This window comes from Papaver somniferum, chromosome 1 (assembly GCF_003573695.1).
Source record: "Papaver somniferum cultivar HN1 chromosome 1, ASM357369v1, whole genome shotgun sequence".
Lineage (NCBI taxonomy): Eukaryota > Viridiplantae > Streptophyta > Magnoliopsida > Ranunculales > Papaveraceae > Papaver > Papaver somniferum.
The window spans coordinates 110,526,757-110,552,498 of record NC_039358.1 but is presented as its reverse complement, the minus strand read 5'-3'; the positions used below and the strand labels follow the sequence as shown (position 1 = coordinate 110,552,498).

At 36.6% G+C, this 25,742-nt stretch overlaps 1 protein-coding gene across 1 annotated transcript; it reads left to right on the top strand.

Moving 5' to 3' along the window:
- The first annotated feature begins 3,229 nt into the window (after positions 1–3,229).
- Positions 3,230–7,117, top strand: LOC113296409 (pentatricopeptide repeat-containing protein At1g03100, mitochondrial-like). The gene is made up of 3 exons (XM_026544721.1): positions 3,230–3,400; positions 3,726–6,614; positions 6,799–7,117. The coding sequence occupies exon 2, from the start codon at positions 3,992–3,994 to the stop codon at positions 6,335–6,337; it is 2,346 nt and encodes a 781-aa protein (XP_026400506.1). The 5' UTR covers positions 3,230–3,400; positions 3,726–3,991; the 3' UTR covers positions 6,338–6,614; positions 6,799–7,117.
- Positions 7,118–25,742: the final 18,625 nt, after the last annotated feature.

The following is a 25,742-nucleotide window of genomic DNA, read 5'->3' as shown; positions in this document are numbered from 1 at the left end:
ATAAGATCGAGTTTGAAGGTAAAAATAACAAATATTTTCATTCAAAGGCAAACTTCAGAAGGAAAAGGAATAATGATAAAATCTACTGGTCTTTTGTTTTGATTTCTAGAGCATGTGTATGGAGAATAATTGGGGCATGATCGATCCATGAGGTAACAATTTAGTTATCACAGACTTTTGGAATCTGCTGAACCAGTATGGATTTGCTAATGCTCTATATATTCCGGTTCTGATATATTTCTGAGGTATCTGTGATTGGACCAGGTGAAAGGTAATCTTGTGAAAGGTATGTCCCTTAATCCATGTGATTCAATAATTATCATATAGACAAGTTGATAAGAAGGGGAAGGATGGGTAGAGAAGCTTTTTTTCTCAGAACTGTGAAGGGTGATATTGAGATCACCAAGAATGACCCATGGCATTGACATATCTTCCCCTAACTCTTGTAAGTAACTCATTGATCTTGCTATTCCTTCTTATTATCTGATCTATACATACATGTTAAAACCAACTACAATGTTGAACACTAGAATTGACAATTAGATTAATCATGTTACTTGAAGAACTGATTACTTTTATTCCTAATCCATCTTTCCATAACAGAGCAACACCCCATGATTTACCAATAGAAATTTGACAAGAAATGTTGGGATATCCCATGTGTGTGTTTTTTTCCCTGCCTTATTTTTGTTTCTAAGATAAAAATGATGTCAAGGATTAAATTATAAATGCAATCTTTGAGATGTTGTCTAATATTATTATTTCATATTTCCTGAACATTCTGAGCCAATGTTTTCATTTTGAAACTATATTTCTTGTCGTTTGTATTGATGTTTTCCATATAGTAATCAAACAAAGTGGAAAGGAAGGACTTTTGTCAAACCTATAATATATGATATATTGAATTCTAAGATGATTATTTCTATTAATTGAATACAGGTTAAGTAAACAAGATACTGAAGTACTAAATCCAATATTAAAGAAAAAGTTAAATTAAAAAAAAAGTTTATATCATGAACCCGATCCCCCATCCAGTTTCCTTGGGTTATTTGCTGCTGAATTAAGCTGTCTTAGTCTCCAGTTGCGCTATTATATAGTTGATTATAATATATTTGACTTTCATGTTCTCCCCAAATTTAAACTTCATTCCGAACTTCCGGTTCCACCTAGTAACTGGCATTCCTAGCTTGAGAAGAATAACCATGTTCTTTATTTTTTTCCCTTCTTGCAGTGGAAGGTTCAGCTTCATTAGTGTTGTTGGTATAGGTTGTTGAAACCTTGTTTCCATCATTTGGTATGATAATAAGATTTTTTGAGTTGTTCTTTTTCCAGTTGCTCTTGTTTGGAGAGATATGAATCACTTCCGCTATTCCAAAATCAGGATTATTTGTTATAGGATCGATAACCTATCCATAATCTTCACCAAACTTGAAAATATAGCCCCCAATAAATTGAACATGGTTAGCCTTATCTTCACATTCCCCTTCAACATGATTTGCGGTTAAGCAGGATGGACAAAGCTTTTTTGGTTGCTTTTGAAAATAGTTAGGAACCCATTGTGTATATTTAGCAGCATTCTTAGTTGAAACTCCTCTTAACATGGGGTTATTTATATTAAATTAAATTAGAGAACTCACATAGTTTGTATCCACCGTATGTCTATACTCACGCTCTAACTTGATGATTCTTCCCAAAATACCAGCAATTTGATTGGAGACTTCTGCATTTAGAAATTCAGGAGGCAATTTCTTGATATCAATCCAATTTGTTGAGTATTGAAATCAACAGATCTTGGATCGATCATGGGGCTCCATTCCTTCAAAACAATGAGATAACCATCAAAAAATTCCATGGACAACTATCCATTCATAAATTTGAAAGTAAAAACATTTGTAGCTCATTGTCTGACATGAAAGTGACCATGTCCCCATGCCATATTAGCTTCATACTCCACTTTCCGTATTGACACTGAATTCTCATTGATGACGTTTCCAATTAACTTTTTCCCTACTGTTTGATACCTTTGCTAAGCTTGATATGAGGATATAGAATGACCCTCCTAACTTCATCACTCTTTCCAAGATTTATTGAGTTAATTTTCCCAATAAGATCAGATACGCTTCCATAAAAAGTGTAAATCGACATCCGGCTGGATTGAGTTGCTAAAATTTTGAGAGTTGTGTATAGAATCAGACTAAGCCGTAAACAATTTATACTAGTTATGCATGGTTTCTTCTTGCAACGTGTTGAATCAATCAGAGAAAATTCACTAAGTGTCATGTGTTGCAGACTCTTTTGAGCTTTTAACCTTTGACGGAGATAACAATTTTCTTTTTGCGTCGACTTTTTCCAGAATATTTTGGGGAGATCTACTAATTTTTGTCGTTGTTTCAATGTTATCCATTAATCAATTTTAGGAGACTTGGACCAACGTTCTAAAATAGGAAATCTTTGGTAGAGAGATACAGAAAAGCACCACCTGCAATTCACATAGAGATTAAAATTCAATTCGTAAAAAACCTCAAAACGAAAAGACAATTCAAATTAGAATCTTTAAAAGAGAAAAAACGATCAGTAATTACATGGGATGGAAGCGACAAACGAAATCAATACGTCACTTCCAATTTTTCGCCCAATTCAAGTAGAGTCTTTTTATTGAAGGAAAGACGGTTTACTAATAACCTTGTAAAGTAGTGGTTAAGAACTCACGTACTGTAAGGGCATATCAGCCGACAGGGACAGAGGGGCAGAGGGACAAGTGGAGTCTCCCGATCCCACTTGATTTTGATTTTTTGACTAAGTTAGGCTTAGTTTTTTGGTAAATTATATGTCTTCTATGGACAAATACGTATGATAAAAATTTTATTTAATGAGAGCAAAATTATAAACTTGATCGAACAAAGTGCATCAAGTACATCACATAAGCATGAAAAACAATGTAAATTACTATCTTAAATTTAATGAAAGTATTTTATAACTTGATCTTTACTTAAAATGATAAATAATCAATTAAAATGCAGTAAAAAAAAAAAACGATTCGGCCGCCGAACTGCAAGTATGGCGGAACTTTTACTATACTAAATTGCCCCCAGTTGAGAAAAAGTCTGGTTCCGTCACTATCCGCCAAGTTGCACACGTATCCCTCGTGGCCAAACATTTTTCTATCTACCTGCTCATAAGAAAGCCTTTTACTAGCAGTGTAAATAGGGACTAGTTTTTGGTTCCAGACTTCCCGTTACGGATTTCTCAAAACAAATATTAAGCGCTCAGAAATTTGAAAAATGATTTTGAGCCTGTTACTTCAGTTCGAAATATGAGTAATTCTAATTAGTACAGATTTTAAGAGATGTTCCCTATTGTTGGAGAGAACATCAGCAGTACTACACAGAGGTTTTGAGAGGTGATTCTTTCTATCCAGTTTTCTCGTACTTCCAGTTCATTTCGGACGAGTTTAGGGGCCCCTTAGTAGTGAAAAATTGCATCTTATCCGTCACAAAATCTGTCCCAAAACTTATCAACTTCTTTAAAAGTCTTCAAACAGAAGAATGCATGCTAACTGTTTGAGAAAACTCTTAACAGAATTGTCATTACAGCAACGTGCAATCATATCTATTCAATTTATCATTGGTATACATATACATATGCGGATAGGCCTCTCTATTGTAGCGCATTTCTATTATTTGGCTCCTTTGAGTTACCAGTTCTTTTATCTTTTATCTGCACAGGCGGCTTTATCCTTTTCTTTTTGTAAGGGAGGTTACTGTGTCTGGCAGTGGCTATCTGGTTGTTAGGCTCACTATCTCGTTGCTTTGCTTCTAACAATTTAGCGTTTCAAGGAAGAATATGAGCTTCCAGATGCGCTAGCTCTGTGCAAGCGGTCATCTGGTCCAATTCATGGTTCTTTGAACGCGGTAATGTTTGTTGTTTATATTTCTGAAATTGATCCTTACATGCAACATTAACAACTGGGCATTATTCCTGTGAAGAAAACATGTTATCTATGACGAAGCTTGGGCGTAAGCTTACTCCATTGTCCTCTTTGTCGTTATTTTCCATACTAGATTGTAGTCGCTCCGACATCAGTAGTCCTTGTCCTGGACTATTAGTTTATGTGGATAACAGGTCCTCAATTTATGGCGTGGTTATAGAAGCCGTGTTCAGATGGTCTCCCAATGGGTTTAACAACACCTGTTCTTCCTCATTCTCGACCATGGCAGAATCGATCTTGGTCCAGGTGCAGGACTCACCTCAAATAAGTAATGAACTAGAAAGTGCAATTGAAGAACACAGATTTGATGATGCATGGAAGTTATATAAACAGAACATGGAGATGGAAGGATTCCCAAGAAAATTCATTCTAAATAAGCTTCTTGTTGGATTTGCCGAGACTTGCATGCAGTACTGGCTTGAGAAAGCTAACAGCATCGTGGATTTGGTTTTTGAGAAGGGTAAACAGAACCTCATAGATAAGCAAACTTTATTGTACCTCTCTTTAATGCTTGCACGACATGGATTGCCGATACCTGCATCAAGCAGTCTTAGGAGATTGGTGGACATGGAAGAATTTGTGCCTGTGACGGTGTGGTCTGCGGTCGTAGCCCACATCTCATGTACAGCACATGGGGCATATCTTGCGGCCGAGTTGGTACTTGAAATTGGTTCTTTATTCCAGAATAACAGGGTGGACCCATGGAAGAAGAGTAATAGACCTTTGCTTGCTATGAAACCTAATACCACCATCTTCAACATTGCAATATTAGGTTGTCTGTTATCTGGGACTACTAGGAAGGCTGAACAAGTTCATGAAATGATGTGTGGGGTAGGCATAAAATCTGATGCAATCTTACCGATAATTATGGCCCATATTTATGAAAGAAATGGTCATAGGGAAGAACTGAAGAAGCTTAAGAGGCACATAGATGATTCATGTAGCTTAGGTAAATTACAGTTTCAGCAGTTCTATAATTGCTTGCTTACATGCCACTTGAACTTTCGGGACCTAGATTCTGCTTCCCAGATTGTTTTGGAATTGCTTCAGAAAGCCAAAGAAGCGCGTGGGTCTCCTGTTGCTGCAACAAATGCACCTGATAGCGTTGGGAGTGGTAAATTCTCTTCTGTCGCTGAAAACTTTGATGAAATTTCTAAGCATGGAAAGGCTGACCATATTCTCAGCACGGCATCAGTTGGAACTATAGCTTTCTGTTTCGAAGAGTTCTGTGGAGATCGCAATTTTACCACACTGGAGGCTGTGGCTAACCAAATTCTTAATTCACAATTGGGTAAGTTGCAGATGCCAGTAGAACTGGTAACATCTGAACAAGGAGTTCTCCTACCAACTGAAAGAATCTATGCCAAACTTGTCAAGGCCTTCTTAGAAGCTGGCAAGGTCAAGGAATTGGCCGAGTTTCTGATCAATGCAGACAAAGAAGATTCTCCTGTGCCTGCTGAGAATTCTGTCGTGGTTCGCGTAATTAATGCATGTATCACGTTAGGGTGGTTGGACCAAGCACATGATTTAATCGACGAGATGTGGTTTGCTGGGGTAAGAATTGGTGTTTCGATTTATTCATCTCTCTTAGAAGCATACTATGAAGAAAATCGAACTACCGAGATGACATCCCTACTGAGACATGCTCGTAAGGCTGGGGTTCAGCTTAATTCTTCCTGCTATGAGGCCCTCATCCAGTCCTGGGACCCAACGAGTGCTCTCAATATATCCAAAGAGATGAAAGAAACAAAGATCTCAGAACCCATCCTTCCAGAATTTGAGATGCTAGTGAGCAGTTGTGCAGAGAGCAAACATGCGGGTTTGATGGTAAAGCTTATGGAAGAAATCAAGGAGGGGCGAAGGGCTGATTATGAGGTCTACTACTGGAATGAGGTAATTCATTTCTTTTGCAAGAAGAGATTAATGCAAGATGCAGACAAGGCTATGAAGAAAATGAGGGCTTTGGGACACATGCCGAATGCTCAGACTTTCCATTCTCTGGTGATGGGATATGCTGCAGTTGGAGGGAAATATATTGAGGTGACACAACTGTGGGGTGAGATGAAGGAACTTGCCTCTTCTTCTAGCTCAATAAAGTTTGACCAGGAGCTGTTGGATTCCCTACTATGTATATTTGTGAGAGGTGGGTTCTTCTTGAGAGCTAATGAAGTGGTTGAGATGATGGAAGCTGGGAAGATGTTTATTAATAAGTACAAATACAGGACCCTTTTCTTGATATACCGCAAAACGTTACACAAGAACAAGAAGACTCCAAATTTCCACTCAGAAGCCAGTGTCAAGAGGAGAGAAGCAGCATTTCTCTTTAAGGAATGGCTAGGCTTAGGTTGATGTCATTGACTTTCAGGAGCACCCCTTTGCAGTATTGATCAAATTGGAGATAAGGATGCCACAAATCCGGTGGGGATTTAGGGTCTAGGAAATCTGATCTGAGTTGGGGGAAGTCATCATGAAGCTGGATGTATGTGGAGGAGTAACAAATAAGAAGATGATTCCATTGATTGCTTCTTAGCCAAGGATGTCCTTTAAACAGTTTTTGATGTCAGACAGATGTGAGACATATAAGAGGGGACAGAAATCCAACTACAGTCTCACAACAGCATTTCAGGTATAGATTCTTACAATTGTTTCGAAGTAATTGGTGATTGATATAAAAGGGTGCAGCCAACCTGTAGATATTTTTTCATTTAATCTTTGATTTTCTGATCTGTGCTAGATAGATTTTTCATCCATGATGTTAACTTTTTTTTTTTTTTTTTTTTTTTTGCTGCTTCTGATTTTTTACTGTGCAGGTCAAAAAACTGTTAACAGTTGGGAAAATGATCATCCAGAAAATTCCTAGGTGAGAATACAGAGCCGTCTTATAGACCAACTGGGCTATTGCTAAGAGCCTCACATTGTTAGGGCCCAAAATTTTAATTTTCTTACAACTTTGATATATATATATATATTTGAAGCATTAGAATGCTGTTTGTCTTTTCAAAAAAACAAAAATGCTGTTTGTTATGTAAATATAATCTTCAGATGGGTTAAATGCAACCTTAACTAAATGCAATTCCCTTTTTGTGTAATTAGCAGAATGCAACCGTAATTATAACTATTTTTTTGCAACTCTTTTATATACAACCGAAAATTATGTTAAATGTTTCTTTCGCCCTAATATATATTTTTACTAATTGACCGGTTGAATTGAAATATTTTATTTTTAAAAAGCCTTCCAATATTTTTGGTCAAATCACGGGTAACCTTCGCAATATAATCATTTGGTTTTTACGAGTCCACGGTGTTACCTGCCAAACTTGTTGACGAGATGGTACAACCATAGATCCATGTATTGCCTCAATTTGCCTTCCCCCAAAAGAATTATTGCATGTATCCTACACTTCGGTGCTATACTTGAACCACCATAAATTTTAATTAAGTTGGTATCATTGTGGTGCGTTAACCTTGTCTAACAACTTCGGTACCAGGACATTATAAGTTCTCTGAACTTGCCTACATCTTGCCGAATAGGTTTGACCTAAATTTTTGTTTTGATTCATCTGAAGATTTTGCCTCGATCTTCCTGGATCACTTACTGAATAATTATTATGGAGTCCAAATTTGTGCATGATGAGTGCTAAAAAGTGCATATTTCTATATATTATTCTTGGCATTTAACTCATCTTTTGTGCGTTAATTCTACATTTTATCCCATATTCTGTATTTTCATTGTTTTCAAGAATAAATATTTTTATTAATTAATTTTGCATTTTTAGGTAATAAATAAAGTTCGGATGAGTCGCGGAGCGAAAAGAGCAGAAAAGTAGTGAAAAGCCGGGAGAAATTACGCAAGGAAGCCGCGAAGAATGGTGCGCACAACCTCATTTTCTACACACAAAAGCGCCTCCGACCTCAGCCATCAGATCATTTCTCAGAAGCATCCGACGGTCGCTCCTTGCTGAGCATCAAAATCTGATGTCTCTGCCAAGCACCACAGCGCTGAAATTCCAAGCCTTCAGATTAGATGGTAGCTGAATCCAACGGTTGCTCCCTTGCTGTTCATCAAAGTTTGATATCCCCGCCTTACACTACAACACCTAACCCCATCTAGAGCCGTTAACTTCGTTGTATCCCTTCATCCGACGGTCGCTCCTCGCTTGCCTCCGCATCACCGTCCGATCCACCTACCATCGTCACATCCTACGGACCAGATCGCGAAACATCATCCCTCGCTGCAACCGCTCAACACTACAGTACCAAACACCCTACACCTCTACCAAACGTCCCCTCTTCCCAAATCAGTCGACCACCCTCCCCTTCTCCCAAAATCAGTTGCAGAACCACCATACCGCCTGCAACTTCCCTGCCACCACCAGACCTCGAGCTCCACCACCACCACAAACACCTGACAACACCACTACCATCTCCATCACCCGACAACAAAACCCATCATCCTATTTCACCCATTTCATTAACCCTACCCACTGTTAGGGTTTTGACATGAGAGAACTAGGTTGATGGGAACTGAATTCGTAGCAGAGGAGCAGAAGAAAGCATGGGTCATCGACAAGAAGGACAAGGAACAACAAACAAGGAAATTTGGTGAGTGATTTTGAAAATCGAAAAAACCCTAATTTCAAATTTAGGGTTTCTTAAATTTGGGGATGTTTTGTAAACTATAAAAGGGAAGTGTTAGGGATGTAAAAACTGTTCTTGGACTAGCCAAGTTTCCACCCAATTTGGGTTAGCCTAATTTCAATTGTTCTTGCACTGTTAATCATTTGCATATGTTTTTATTGTGCTGTGTATGATGTTGTTGTGTGTATCTGTTTGATGTTTGTTAGTTTAATGTTCTAAATTCACCACTAGGGTGAAGATGAAACCTTAATGCCACTGTGTAGGAGACTACAATTCTGGCCTCTCATCACATTGCTCTCACATTGTATGTCATGCATATAGTGTAGTTAGGATCCCCCTGTGACTGAAAGTGCAGCAACCCATGTGAATTGCTTATGGTCCAAACCTCAGACTAGTTATGCTTTAATCAGATAACTAGTACCTTGGGAGGACATTTTGGTTGCAATTGGAATATCCAACTTAGTCTAGGTTAAGAGGTGGAATCAATGCCCTAGTTTGCCATCCATCTTCAACTGTTAGTATTGTTTTCTTTTCATTTGTTTGGTTTTCCTGCATTTTCTGTTTTGCACTTTCATTGTTTGTTTCCCCTGCTGCTATTTCTCTTCCTGTTAATTGCTCCCTTTTCTTTTTCTCTTGGCCTTGTGCTGCTGTTACTTGTTATTCTTGCTGCCATCCTTGTGCTGCTGCTGCAGTACTGCTTTTTCTCTTGGCCTTGCAGACTGCTGCTGCTACTTGCACTGCTTGTGCAGCTGCTGTGCAGACCTGCAGTACTGTCTGCTGCTTCTCCTGCTGCTTGTGCTGCTACTTCTTTTCTTGTAGTGCACTTTCCTTGCTGTGCACTTTCATCTGCTGCACTGTTGCTGCCTTATTTGATATTTCTCCTGCCAAGGCTGCTGCCAAAGCTGCAGTTCCTGCATCAAACCACTACTACTACTGCTGCTGCCTGCCTGCCAAGCCAAGTCCACAGTTCAGCCCAAGTCCAAAGTTCAACTGAACCCAAATTCAATCTAGTGAAGCCCAAAGGCCTAGCTAAACCAAGCCAACTGAACCCAAAGGCCCAGATTCTTGACTGAAACAAAAGCCCAAGGTTTAGTTCACTAAGGCCCATTTCACTAAGGCTCAAAGCCCAGTTTAGGTTAAGGTTAAGACCCAATCCAATTCCACTGTGGGCTTAATCAAAAGCTTAAGTTTAAGTCCTAAGCCCATTTGCACTTCAAAGAACATACTGAGCCCAAGCTCAGTTCCTTTTATTGAGAACAAACCCAATAGTACATTAAGCCCAACACTTCCAAAGGGTTTCTAAGCCCAAAGCAAATCTAGGAACCCATTTAGCTAAAACACTTCCGAAACACACCCGATCTCTGTGGATCGACCCGTACTTGCACGAGCTACAAATGACGACCGTGCACTTGCGGTATTACTGTAGGCCCGTTTCCATTGCATCATTTTTATACACATTTCCTGGCCTGCCAAGTTTTTGGCGCCGTTGCCGGGGATTGGTGCTGTGTTTTATCTGTGTTTTTCTTAGCTATTTTTGCATTTCATTGCATAGCATTTGCATCTGCATCTGCTTCATTTCATTTGCTGTTGGACCTGCTGTTCTGAACCTGTTTTTCCTCTGCTGGGACGCCACCAAGGAAAAGAACCAAAACCCAACTGGGTTTTTGCAACAATATCAGAGCAGCTGGGCTGTGCTAAAAAGGTAAGCCTAAACCCATTCAATTGAGAGAACCCAACCTGTGGGCTTCCAAATTTCTTTAATTGTGGGCTTGTAATAATTAACCCAATTTTTTGGGCTTTTTATTTTTCTATTTTGGGTTTGTAATAATTTATGTGTGGGCTTGTTGTTTAATTTGTGGGCTTGTATTTATTTTGTGTGGGCTTGTTTAAATTTTTCCATTGGACTTATATTTTGGACTCTGGGCTTAAACCCAGCTGAGCTAATAACTGACTGTGGACTTGTAAGTGGACCTCGAAACCAAAGTTTTAAAACAAACGTCGGGCCTTAACCAACTGGGCCAAATTAAACTTTCAAAATTAAAACTTAGATTTTCGTAGGTCGCAGCCTTCCTTCCATTTCATTAGAGGCTTGCACAGTGGGCTTGCTCCCATTTCAAAAAACCAAATTTTATTTTCTTAATTTTATTTTCTTTAAAAAAAAAAAAAAAAAAAAAAAAAAAATTAATTAAAAAATTAAAAAATTTTCTACTTTGCTCCCAATTTTAAAACCAAATTTTTACTTGCTCCCATCTTAAACCAAATTTTTATTTTTACTCCCATTTTAAACCAAATTTTCAAATGTCTCCCACCAAAACCAAATTTTTCCCAAAAATCCAAACCCTTTAAAAACCAAATTTTTCCCAAAAATCCAAACCCATTAAAAACCAAATTCTGAGCTTTGTACATTCTTTACTTAGCTTTTGAGCCAATCATGTATAGATCTTTTTCTACAGTTGGGGAATACAACAAATCCCTTAGAGAACTTGCGTGTGGACAAACTTCACGTTATGCACCTCCCATAGACCATGATGTCAATAGTCATAGGAATTATTATGGACATTTTCAAAGTCCCGAGCCGCAATACATGAACCCTAATGACTATTCATACATGCATCATTCGCCACAACGTGAAAATGAACATTTTGCTAGTGCCTCACTCACACAATCATCACTGATCGATCAATTAGAAGCTCGAATCGCAGCTTTAGAAATGCAATCACATGAGGAATCTGTCACATCTAATTTTCTTAGGCAACCTAAAATCTATGCATGTCCTGCATGTGGTAGTTTAGACCACCCTGTTGAGAATTGTCATATTTTGCATAATTTTAGGCAATCTAGAGAAAATCCAAGGTATGAAATGCCCATAAATTGTGAGAATGGTAGTCATTGGGACCATAATCAATCCTTTGAGGGTTGCGATCAATCTTTTATAAACCCTAATGACCATGCACACATGTACCAATCACCACAATTTGAACATGAAGAATTTTGTACTCCCATGAATTTAGACTCCACCACAGAAGCTTTCAGACTTAGTGAGCAAAACTTCGATAGATCTACATCACGAATTCAGGCATATTTAGATCAGATTTTGCTTCACCTACAAAAGGAGGAAATTCATGAGGAAATGTATGGTGTCCCTAATGAAGTGTCTAGTCCCATTCATATAAATAATGTTGAATATGAACCTAATTTAGAGGAACATGAATCGACTAACGACACCACCACTTTTAATGAGGACCAATATGCATGCTACCATGATGATGATTATGATGATTATGATGATGTGTTAGAAGAACATGAAAATATTGTGGAACCTATTGGTTCAATAACATATGGCTTCTCGCCCTCGACCTGCATGAATGTTGTTCTTTCTAATACTCATTGTAATTCATATGATTTTGATATTGACATGGGATTCGTACAATTATTCTGTGAAGATGAACATGACATAGGAATAGTTGAATCTTCTGTAGACACTAATATGCATGAAAATATATTTGATGTGTCTGATTCTCTACCTAGGTCACATTGTGATATTTCTCCTGATTTGCCGATGCATGAGAATAAATTTGTTGATAATGTTGATGATTCTAAGTGTGAATTTGCCAATGTGAGTGATGATTGTGAGCATGATGTGACATGTGTAGATGAGTTAGAAGATTTTGATTTGATTGATAATGATATGCCTATTCTTCTACCTAAGTCACAATCTGATGGCCTTCCACCCAACCTAGATTTGGTTTGTACCAATATTATAAAACCAATTTCTCTGAGAATGCCCAACCTAGGTTTGGAACTGTGTGCTTCCCAAGTCCTTTTGGACTATTTTGCTTCCAAATATAACACTTTTAAAGAGCCACAGTTGGAATGCATTTCTTTGCCCGTCCCTAGCACAGTTCATTTCGAGCTAGACCTTTTGCATGATGAACCCCCGAAACTGCGCGATTTTGTTTTCAAAACTATATCTTCTGTAAAATCCAGGTTTGGGGGTAGCTCATTTTGTTTCACAGTTTCACTTGCGTTTCTTTCCTATTATTATTGTGTGAAGCTGTTGAAATGTCTACACTTTGTCTTTTGGGTTGATCCTCAACTCTTTAGATTGTTAGTGTATGGTGAATATTTTTGTATATAATCCAGTAGATAAAATTTTTAAAAACCCTTTTGTTCCTTTTGTATATATTTTGCTAATCCAATTTGATCTCGGTTGAAATATGTTGGATTTTTACCTTGAATAACGGAGTTTTAATTCTGCTTTCGCCGAAATCGGGTATTCTCTCTCCTTTTACTCTACTCAGCATGTCCCTTTCCATATGTTGCATTTTAATTCTTTCCATATTTTGAAACATTGAGGACAATGTTTAGTTTAGGTTTGGGGGTATAGAGTAGATGCCATGATAATTTGCTATAATTGAAAACAAAACTCCATCTTTTTGAAAAAATTCAAAAATTCAAAAAAAATTAAAAAATGAAATGAAAAATCATAAAAAAATGGAGCTCATTTACCTTGAAATGTTGACTCTTGTGCAAATATGTATTATTATTAGGAGTCTTAGTCTAGATATTTAGGCACCCTGATTCTAGCACAATTCACATAGTGATAAGAAATTTGCACGCGCACGATCTACCAATACATGTATGGCCTCGATCTTCAAGGTGTTGGATAGGAAGTTACGATTGCCAATCACTTTAGAATACTGAACGAAACTTGACTAGCTTGTTCTTTGGTTGGTTGGGATAGAAGGTGGAGGTTACATTAAGAAACAACCATCGAATTTAACTGGGTGCATCAAAAAGGGCTACCTCTTGCAAAGTGTCATGTAATCTTTTGTTTCTTCTTGTTATGTATCAAAAGTGTTTCCTTGTTAAAAAAAAAAAAAAAAAAAAAAAAAAAAAAAAAAAAAAAAAAAACGATGTATATATTCAGAAAAAAAAAATATCAAAAAAAAAAAATATCAGAAAAATCAGAAAATACAAAAAAAAAATCAAGTATTTATCAATTCCATCATCTCTTGTTCCAAAAATAAAAAGGAATAGTCAATGTAAATAAGAGTCATGTAAATAGTCATCTTTTGTTGTTTCTTTTGTAATAAGCAAGGAGGGTGTATGCCATTGATGTACAACGCGAGTAATTGTGAAATACCTCCAACTCATTCACAATTCTCGTAAAGTCCGGACAGCTAGCTAGATTTCGACCTCAGTTCTTAGCCTGAGAAACTATCTCTTGGTGATTAGTAGTCATAACTTCAGATCTTTCTTTACACATGTGTAGATACACTTTACACTCTTATCACATGTCCTTATTTGTTATCAGTGCTAGGATTGTGCCTTCGATAGCTAGATTGACATCTCCATTTTGCTGTGAGCTTAAACTGTTTTGCACATGTCACATTTGACGGAATATGAGCTTATATTTTGTCATTAGGTTTTGTAGGCACACCTCTGGTAAACCTTCACGAGACTTCAACTCGTCCACTAGGGACACTTAGTGGTTTAAAAGGCTTAGTGCATACGCTAAATGCATTCGAGAGACCAGCGACAGTGGTATAGGTAGGATTTCCTTAGTTTTGTTTTACTTGAGGACAAGTAAAATTCAGGTTTGGGGGTATTTGATGAGTGCTAAAAAGTGCATATTTCTATATATTATTCTTGGCATTTAACTCATCTTTTGTGCGTTAATTCTACATTTTATCCCATATTCTGTATTTTCATTGTTTTCAAGAATAAATATTTTTTTAATTAATTTTGCATTTTTAGGTAATAAATAAAGTTCGGATGAGTCGCGGAGCGAAAAGAGCAGAAAAGTAGTGAAAAGCCGGGAGAAATTACGCAAGGAAGCCGCGAAGAATGGTGCGCACAACCTCATTTTCTACACACAAAAGCGCCTCCGACCTCAGCCATCAGATCATTTCTCAGAAGCATCCGACGGTCGCTCCTTGCTGAGCATCAAAATCTGATGTCTCTGCCAAGCACCACAGCGCTGAAATTCCAAGCCTTCAGATTAGATGGTAGCTGAATCCAACGGTTGCTCCCTTGCTGTTCATCAAAGTTTGATATCCCCGCCTTACACTACAACACCTAACCCCATCTAGAGCCGTTAACTTCGTTGTATCCCTTCATCCGACGGTCGCTCCTCGCTTGCCTCCGCATCACCGTCCGATCCACCTACCATCGTCACATCCTACGGACCAGATCGCGAAACATCATCCCGCGCTGCAACCGCTCAACACTACAGTACCAAACACCCTACACCTCTACCAAACGTCCCCTCTTCCCAAATCAAATCAGTCGACCACCCTCCCCTTCTCCCAAAATCAGTTGCAGAACCACCATACCGCCTGCAACTCCCTGCCCGCCACACCCCACCACCAGACCTCGAGCTCCACCACCACCACAAACACCTGACAACACCACTACCATCTCCATCACCCGACAACAAAACCCATCATCCTATTTCACCCATTTCATTAACCCTACCCACTGTTAGGGTTTGACATGAGAGAACTAGGTTGATGGGAACTGAATTCGTAGCAGAGGAGCAGAAGAAAGCATGGGTCATCGACAAGAAGGACAAGGAACAACAAACAAGGAAATTTGGTGAGTGATTTTGAAAATCGAAAAAAACCCTAATTTCAAATTTAGGGTTTCTTAAATTTGGGGATGTTTTGTAAACTATAAAAGGGAAGTGTTAGGGATGTAAAAACTGTTCTTGGACTAGCCAAGTTTCCACCCAATTTGGGTTAGCCTAATTTCAATTGTTCTTGCACTGTTAATCATTTGCATATGTTTTTATTGTGCTGTGTATGATGTTGTTGTGTATCTGTTTGATGTTTGTTAGTTTAATGTTCTAAATTCACCACTAGGGTGAAGATGAAACCTTAATGCCACTGTGTAGGAGACTACAATTCTGGCCTCTCATCACATTGCTCTCACATTGTATGTCATGCATATAGTGTAGTTAGGATCCCCCTGTGACTGAAAGTGCAGCAACCCATGTGAATTGCTTATGGTCCAAACCTCAGACTAGTTATGCTTTAATCAGATAACTAGTACCTTGGGAGGACATTTTGGTTGCAATTGGAATATCCAACTTAGTCTAGGTTAAGAGGTGGAATCAATGCCCTAGTTTGCCATCCATCTTCAACTGTTAGTATTGTTTTCTTTCATTTGTTTGGTTTTCCTGCATTTTCTTGTTTTGCACTTTCATTGTTTGTTTCCCCTGCTGCTATTTCTCTTCCTGTTAATTGCTCCCTTTTCTTTTTCTCTTGGCCTTGTGCTGCTGTTACTTGTTATTCTTGCTGCCTCCTGTGCTGCTGCTGCAGTACTGCTTTTTTCTTGGCCTTGCAGACTGCTGCTACTTGCACTGCTTGTGCAGCTGCTGTGCAGACCTGCAGTACTGTCTGCTGCTTCTCCTGCTGCTTGTGCTGCTACTTCTTTTCTTGTAGTGCACTTGCCTTGCTGTGCACTTTCATCTGCTGCACTGTTGCTGCCTTATTTGATATTTCTCCTGCCAAGGCTGCTGCCAAAGCTGCAGTTCCTGCATCAAACCACTACTACTGCTGCTGCCTGCCAAGCCAAGTCCACAGTTCAGCCCAAGTCCAAAGTTCAACTGAACCCAAATTCAATCTAGTGAAGCCCAAAGGCCTAGCTAAACCAAGCCAACTGAACCCAAAGGCCCAGATTCTTGACTGAAACAAAAGCCCAAGGTTTAGTTCACTAAGGCCCATTTCACTAAGGCTCAAAGCCCAGTTTAGGTTAAGGTTAAGACCCAATCCAATTCCACTGTGGGCTTAATCAAAAGCTTAAGTTTAAGTCCTAAGCCCATTTGCACTTCAAAGAACATACTGAGCCCAAGCTCAGTTCCTTTTATTGAGAACAAACCCAATAGTACATTAAGCCCAACACTTCCAAAGGGTTTCTAAGCCCAAAGCAAATCTAGGAACCCATTTAGCTAAAACACTTCCGAAACACACCCGATCTCTGTGGATCGACCCGTACTTGCACGAGCTACAACTGACGACCGTGCACTTGCGGTATTACTGTAGGCCCGTTTCCATTGCATCATTTTTATACACATTTCCTGGCCTGCCAGTGCACCCCTCTAAAACCGGGGTGCACGTTCCGGCCCGCCTCATTGGAGCATTATTCGGTCACAAAACCAGTTTTTATTTTCCATTTCAATATCATAAAAACAAACAACTTTCTTCTATCTCGTTTTTTATTGTGTATCATGATCATCAAAGCCATCTTTATTATCATCGTATGTTAGCTCTCGCTCATACCTGGCCAAACAATTCTCTTTCAACCTCTGGGAAAGTAGTTTGGGAACTTATTCCGGTTGCTATCATCTGGGTTTTATGGAGGGAAAGGAATTGTCGAATTTTCGAGGAAAAATACACTTTCAAGAGCATCAGCTGTTGGTAACAAGGTTCATCTAAACTTTTCGCATACAATCTGCAATTGAGATACAATATTTCACTAATCTGGTAGCCTTTTGTTTTCTTTTTCATTTTCCTACCTCTTTGTAGATCTATGTAAATTCTTCTTTTCGTAATAAAACTAGTTTCTCACCCGTGCGATGCACGAGTCATTTTCTTGCTTATAGAATATTGGACGCTTGTTAGAGTATTCCTATGGGCAGTCATACGAAGGAGATACGCTACTATGGGAAAAATGTAAAAGTTACACTGGCTGGAAAATGAGCCGTTTGCCAGAAAATAAAATAAAATAAAATGAACTAAAAAGGGAGACATCGTAATCAAAAGGAATATCTTCTTAGCATTCCTCCACATCGTCTTTGTCCTTACCGTAAAAATGCTATCTTTGTCTATGTTAGGATCGACCACTGCCTTGGATGTAAAGCATTCTTTCGTTTCTTCTTTGTCTTGGTAAAGAAAAAATATGTCTGACAAAATGAATATAATTTTTATGTTATTTGTCATTCACCGCTGATCCATTAGTCATGTCAATATCCTACTTACATCAACTCTTGCATTCACGTAACGTGAATAATTGCATAGCATCCATTGTAGCACGGCATTGCGCCTCCAAAGTGATACAACCGAACCATACATTATCGAAACAATTACATATGGTTAGCACCAGTAAGAGATAATACGACACATACGACAGATAAGAAGTATTGAAACATTAGGACCAGCCAATACAAAACTATCTTAACAATATCATCTTACACTAAGAGTACCAAAACCGACCAAGTCTTTGCATATTAGTTTGTTTTTTTTTTGGTAGAGAAAAGGATTTTCAAATGTTACTGAAGCTCGGGTCTTAAATTTATGCATTTTTAATAATATTGAGCAACCACGGTTATTTTTGTTACCCATATTTATCCTTTGCAATATTTTTAAGAATAAAGATTATTTTATTTTTATTTTTATGTAATATGATATTAAGAAAAATACTTAACACTTTTAGAAATCGGCTTAATTGTAATATATATTTTATTTTAGACTTATTTTGTTATTAATTATGGTATACAAAAATTAAGAAAAATAATGTGAAAATAAGGTTTACTATTTTGTTTTCAATTGAATTTTTGTATGCTCGTTTTAATATTTGTTTGTTTCAATGGTTGCTTCATTTTTTTTAATCAATTTTGTAATTCTCTACTTTTGGACAGGGTCACTAAAAATTTTATTTGCAAGAAAGATACAACGTCAGATTCAAAGGTTAGTAGAACCCACGACCAATTTAATTTTATTTATTTGATCAATTTTATTTTTTTCTAATTCTCATCGAAATTGTAATCTTAGTTTGTTTTAACCGATATAATGGTGTTGTAATTAGGAAAAAATGATTCTGAGAAATGTAACGGACATTGGACATTGGATAATTTTTTTTATTCATTAGTTATGCGATTGATTTATGATTGATTTAATTTTTTGATTTTCCGATGAAATTGTGTGTCTGAATTTTGTATTAATTTATTTTTGGCAACATTGTATTTTTGTAAATAGTTGCTTTAGCTAATAAAATATTTGTTTTCCAATAAAATAAATCTCGTGGAGCCAAATAAATAAATTAGGAAAAGTTAGTGGGGCCAGAATCAACCAGGAGCTCCGGTGAATGAGAACGCTCAGAAAAAAAACTCTATTATTATATAGAGAATTCTCCCTTTTTATCAAAAAAAAAAAAAAATTCCTTTTCAGGTGTTTATTTTATTTTATTTTTATTTTCTTTTTACTTTTTTGATCCAGGATGAAAAGTACTAGGGTTTGGAGTGAAAAAGAAAAAAAATTTATTGTGAGAAGGGTTTTCCTAGTACCTTAACATAATCCTAATGAAAAATGAAAGATAACGGAATTTTGTTGTTTATTTCAAAAGAATGTTCGAGTTAGAAAGGGTCTTCAGGATTCAAAATTGATTATGGGTGATGATAAAATTGATTGATTCTAGCTAAAGATTAATTTGATTTATGCAACTAACTGATCAAGAGGATTTTCAACAGGAACAACTAATTGATTTCCGCAACTAACTAAAGCTGATTCAAGTATAAGAGGAGTTCTTCTTATAACAGCAAACAAGCTCCACTTTCAGTCGATAAATCTCAGAAACGAAGAGATCGGAACACTTAAGGAAAGAAGAGAGAATATCTCTTGGTTACTTTATTTTGTGGTTATTTTTCAATCTAATATGGAGTTTGAATCATGAGTAGAGGAAAATCTTTAGTACGTAGTGATATAATTAGGCTTTTAGATTATCAAAATCAACCTGGTTGGTTGATATATTCCATAATTTGTTGGAGAGTATGATGTTGCTTATGAAGTTTCTTCTGCACATGTTAATGGAGAAAGGTACAGACATTAAGATTAAAACATGACAAAGGAAAAGGACGGAAAAAATAAATAAAAAAGAAAGCTCAAAACCAAAACTGGTTTTCTAAACGTAAAATTCTCCAATGAGGAGGGCCTGAATTTCTCCGGAGGCTTAACGCGAATTTTCCAATGAAATTCTCCATCGTATATATTCGCAATCCCGATTTTAGAGGGATGCACAAATTTGGACTCATTATGATTAAGGTTTGAATAATATGTGATTTTGTAAAGAATAAAAAGAGATCCTTCGTTTCAAAAAAAGAAAAGAAAAAAAGGAAATCCTAATTAAAGTCTTACGGGTATGGTAATTATAAAAGATGATTGTGGTGGGTTTGGTTGCAGAATCATAATTTCGTGTGCAATTAAAAATTTCCGGGATGCATGCAAATTCCGGGTGCGTTTGATAACTCAGTTAAAATACCTAGGATTCATAAAATTTTCTTGTTTTAAATCTGTGTAATGTCTGGCATTAACCTCAGAATATTAAAATTATATATATATATATATATATATATATATATATATATATATGGAATTTTAGGATTACAAAAGTGGGTCCAAAAATCCCTTGATAAGTTTTCCAGTAATTCTTAAGAGGAAGGGGTCGGACATCATATGAAGGATTTGCTGGAAAAGCGACTCCCGTAGTTTCCATAAGTACAAAAAGTTATTTCTTTGGTGAGAGTTATACTGGCAATGAGGTTATTTCCATAGTTTGAAGTTGTACATTATTGTTAGCTCAAGTACATTCTATTAAAAGAATTAATACCGAACATAACTCCAAACTACTAAGAATATACAATGTGTACAAAGAGGCAGTTGTCAAGAAGAAAATCTAAAATCTCAAGCTAGATAAATTCTTAGAAATAACTTAAAACTTTCCATACAAAGGAATTAGTTAACAAAATAAAAAACAATTCTTAAGCGTGTGAAAAGTTTCCTTTGAAAATTAAAGAAGATTGAATGAGTCCAAAGCCAATAGTTTATTAGGTTAACGTGTTTATCTTTTAAGTCCATGAACTCTGGTGATGAATTCGTGAACTCATAAGAGAGAAAATAGAATTCAGAATCTTTATAAGTTCGATAACTCAAACACAAATGAAGTTATTAGAAACATTCAAGCCTTTAGGTTCGCGAACTCAAATGCTCAAAAAGTCACAGGAGAATTTTTCTTGTACTAGGTTCGCGAACTCGCCCTTTTAGGTTCACAAACTCAAATCGCGTTAAGCCTCCAGAGAAATTTTCTTTAATAGGTTCGCAAACTCAAATGTCAAAAAGGTCTCAAAAAAAATTCTTACAATAGGTTCATGAATTTACCAATTTAGGTTTGCGAACAGAATTAACTAATTGACTTTTGTTTTTGAGTTTTACAAGTAATAGATTCAAAAACTCAAAATTTTGAGTTCGTGAACTCAAGGGAGTGAAAATTGTTAGTAGTAAACTATCAAAAACAAAACTTTGCAAACTCAAGAATGAATTTGAAAGTCTTTAGATTTACATTAAAACACTTGTGCTTTCTCCCAAGCTTAGTTTCGAGTTCTCGATAAAAAAGAGCTTCGGAAGTTGAAACATCACTAGATTTAACAAAACCTAATTTGTGGTATGATCTTCTTTGAATATTACCATTTACTAAAGTCCTCGACTTTTCCTACGGTAAACATATGTATAATTAGAATAGAAAAGAGTCAGAAAGGAAAGACCAATCTCCGTTTCTTACTTTGATGAAGTTTCTTCAAATTGAAGTCTTCATGTGATCTTTAATTTTTCATTCTTCTCGAATAACTTGTAAAATCCTAAGAATTTATTATGTATTCTATTCCAAACTGAAGCTGGCTTTAGTAGGCTAAATCAAAATATAGTTTGGCATCCAAACTTGACAACATACTCAACATACCAAGGTAAGTGGGTTCAAATGAGCATTCACTCTAACACACCTTCTTGAACGAGATTGAAAATATATGTTAATATTTACGCTTGAGTCGATGAATTTGGATATTGTTATATTACCTGTTATCAAGCATTTTTTTTCGTTCGCATACAAAAAGAATTCGAGGTAGGTGTTTACCCATATTACAAATTGTTAATTCTTCTTTACACATTAAAATTCTTTTAACTAACATTTACATAAATCTAAAGCGATTTTCAATTGTTGAAGAATTTTTTTATATTTTTCAAAAAGGTTAGTTTACACTGCGAAATTTATAGCATGATTTATTCTCTTGCATTTGATTATTTCCATATGAATAGATTTTTATCATATAAAATTTTATTTAAGCATATTAATACATTTACTATTCGCAATACTGCTGCTTTAATCGTCAAAATGTGTCTAACATGTGAAAAATACAATGTGTCATTATACAAACTTTTGTTTTTGTTTATGAATATCTTGTTAGAGCAATGCTCGGTCGAACTCGCAAGCGTTGCTACCTGAAGCTTGTTTGTCAAGTTTAGTTGCCAAAACTATAAGTCTTGATTTTTAGTCTACTTATAGCTAAGTTTCGGATTAGGATAGAATGCGTAGTTGAGCTAATCCACGACGTTCATCGATTGAAGACGAAGAACTACTAAGGGGAGCTTGTGGAACTTTTAACAAAAAGTATGTGGAGACCGGAATTCATCTATCACTCAAAAGTATATTTCTACTATATCCCCTATTTGAGACAAAAGTCGTATAGTTATATAGACTTCAATTATACACATTTGATATTTCGAGCTGAGTTTAACTCGCTTACATATTTCTCGAAATATGTGTTGGTAAGCTTTCGCTTTAACCAAGTTCATCTTATATTCTTGGCGAAAGTCAAAAGATGATCATGTGAAATCGCCTAGTAACATCTTATATGATTTGTGTGAGACGGTCATTTGATGTAGACTCGGAATGTTTCGTATTGATAATTTGATCACTAGTTTGTGTGAGACAGCTATTGTCATCTTCTAAGAATGTTTCAATGATTGAAATGGGAGTTTAGAACAATTAACCATTAATTGGATATAACACAGTATGCGTACTTGTATGCTAACTGTTGCAAGTTATTCTAAGTCCGGGAACCATAGTATGCATACTCGTATGCGTACTGGTTTGTTAATTGAAGTCCGAGAACTTAGTATGCATACCCGCATGCATACCGGCGTAAGTTCAAGTCAGGGAATTCAACTGAGTTTGGTGGTGTACGACAATATGCGTACCCGTTCGCATACTGGCGAACCAAGACCAAGTCCGGCTACTTAAGTATGCATACCCGTTTGCATACTTGAGTGAGTTATGTTCTAAAATCGGTTTTTTCATGAACTAATACATTTATAAATTAAGGAATGCAATCTTTTGCAAACCGTGGCTATAATGTTCATGATTGATTCGAGTGAATCAAAATCGATTTTGCTTCAATTGTGTCTTGTATACTTCTTTGAGAACATAAACAATTGAATAACTATATAACTAGTTTCATTTGAACTAGTTGTGTTAAGATGAACAAGGTTGATATGAAAGTGTTCATATGGCTAACTTCGATTAACTATTGTTGAGCCAACAAGGTGTACACATTTAGATACGGTTACTCTTATCTAAATGAAGTCACTTTTCATTTGTGTGTAACAAGCTAAGTTCGATCTAACAGTTGAAAGATATTAGCTTGAGTCTAATCAGGTTTTCATCTAACGGTGAATATTGAATGCTTTGTTACCAAGGTAACATTGATTGCAAACCCTGATTTGAAGAATATATAAGGGAGAACTCTAGCAACTGGGAAACCTAATCCCCGCACCTCATGTGTCATACTAGTTGCGACTGGAGTCGATTCTCTTTTAACCCAGGTTTTTCCTAAAACCATTATAGGTTAACGACTTAAAGACTTCATTGGGATTGTGAAGCCAAACCCAACTATTTTCTATGTAGTTGCGTGTTCTGACCTTGTTTTGTTCTATCGTATTGAGTACTATCTTCTCTAAGATTTTCTCGAGATTTAATCTCCGATAGGCAAGATAAAAAGTAGTCACAAACATCTTCGTCTCATCGTTTGTGATTCCACAATATCTTGTTTCGCTACCATACGATTAGGATTATTGTGAGGTGATTGATATTACTAGGTTGTTTTTCGGGAATATAAGTCCGGTGTATCAAGTGGTTCCTGTTCACCTTGATTTATCAAAATACATAACAAAACTCATAGATATTTCTGTGGGAGACAGGTTTATCTATTCAATAGACTTTTCTGTGTGATACATATTTGTCTATAAAGTCTTCGACTTTGGGTCGTAGCAACTGTTAGTTGTGGGTGAGATAAGCTAAGGGAATCAAGTGTGTAGAGTCCTGCTGGGATTCAGAGGCGTAAGAAACGCAACTGTACCTTAATCAGTGTGAAATTGGTTAGGGCTCAACTACATTCCAGTCCGAAGTTAACTTGTAGTAGGCTAGAGTCTGTAGCGGCTTAATACAGTGTGGTGTTCAAATCTGGACCAGGTCCCGTGGTTTTTCTGCATTCGCAGTTTTCTCGTTAACAAAATTTCTGGTGTCTGTGTTATTTCTTTTCCGCATTATATTTTATATTTTCTATATAATTGAAATGTCACAGGTTGTGCGTAATTCAATCAATTAGATAATTAATCCAACCTTTAGTTGTTGATATAAATTGATTGACACTTGAACATTGGTCTTTGGTGCCGTTCAAGTTATTTCTCATAATAATCAGGCTCACGGATTCTATCTACTTGATTTGCTTATTACATTGAGAAACAGAGATATAACTCTTGGATATATTTCCATTGATTGAGTCTGACTGTCTAGTTGATTCTCTTGGAAATTATATTGGAGTTTGTCCATACAGTTTTCCTAAACGGAATATTGGGTGTGGTTGTTAGACCCCGCTTTTTTTAATTAGTATCAGAGCAGGCAAACATGTTTAAGACCTTATAAGTCTATGATTGTAGCAATCCGACTCTATGGACGGTAGTGCTATCTCCGATAACACACCACTGGTTCAGAAACATTCTGACTTGGTTCAAAGCCTTATTTTTCCTTAGAAATCTCTCTCGTCTTCTCCATTGTATGAAACTGTGTATAACTAGGAAAAACGCCTAGATGAACAGTTGGATGATCTTTCAGATGAAAGTGATTCAGATGAGGGACAATATGTTGATGAGGAAGTCTCACAATATATCAAGAGTTTTGACCATCTCATAAAGAAAAAGAAGTCAACATCTTGCTTGGCTGAATTTCTGACTCCTCTCTGTCTAGAAAACATGAAATTGATGTTAGAGTACTTCTCGGTCGAACTCGCATGCGTTGCTATATCAAGCATGTTTGTCAATGTTAGTGATCAAAACTATAAGTCTTGATTTCTAGTCTACTAATAGCTAAGTCTCGGACTAGGATAAAAAGTGTAGTTGAGCTCAAGCCTCCATGGCGATCATCATACAAAGACGAAGAACTACTCAAGGAACTTGTGGAACTTCATCGACTAAAAGGTATGTGGAGACTTGAACTTATCTATCACTTAAAAGTCTATCTACTCTATCTCATATCTTGAGACAAAAGTCGTATTGTTATATAGATTATGATTATACACATTTGCTATATCGAGCCGAGTTTATCTCGCTTATCTATTTCTCGAAATATGTGTTGCTAAGCTTTCGCTTTGGCCAAGTTCATCTTTACTAGTGACGAAGGTCATATTAAGTTTTAATTACTTGAAAATGGCTTTGACGAAAAATGGTTTGTGAATAACAACTATATAACGTCCTCTAAGAATGTTTCAATGATTAAAATGAGAGTTTAGAATATATAACCTTGGAAGGATATAAACATTGTGTAGTTACACATATGTGTAAGTCCTTATTCCTTGAACCAAAGTATGCGTACTTTGCTGCTCAGGAAAACCGGAACTAAAGTCTGCGTACCAGTACGCGCACCATCGGAAGTTCACGTCCCGTGAAAATCTGCTGGAGTTTGTGAACTGAAAACAAACTTATTCCGGGTACTTAAGCCCGCGTACCAGTCCGCGTACTTAGGTTGGTTATTTTCTAAAAACGATTATTCGTGAACTTAAACTTATATAAACTAAGGAATGCATAATTGCAAACCGTGGCTATAAAGTTCATGAATTTATTCGAGTGAATCAAATCGTTTTGCTTCGATTGTGTCTTGTATACTTCTATAAGATCTAAGCAATTGAAGAACTCTCTAACTAGTTCATTTGAGTCATTTGAACTAGTTGTGGTAAAGAAGAACTCTCTAACTAGTCAATTGAGAGTGCTCATATGGATAACCATTTGGTTAACTA

What these genes read in the sequence shown, in the direction of transcription:
- LOC113296409 (XM_026544721.1), top strand. Translation starts at nt 3,992, where the DNA reads ATGTTATCTATGACGAAGCTTGGGCGTAAGCTTACTCCATTGTCCTCT.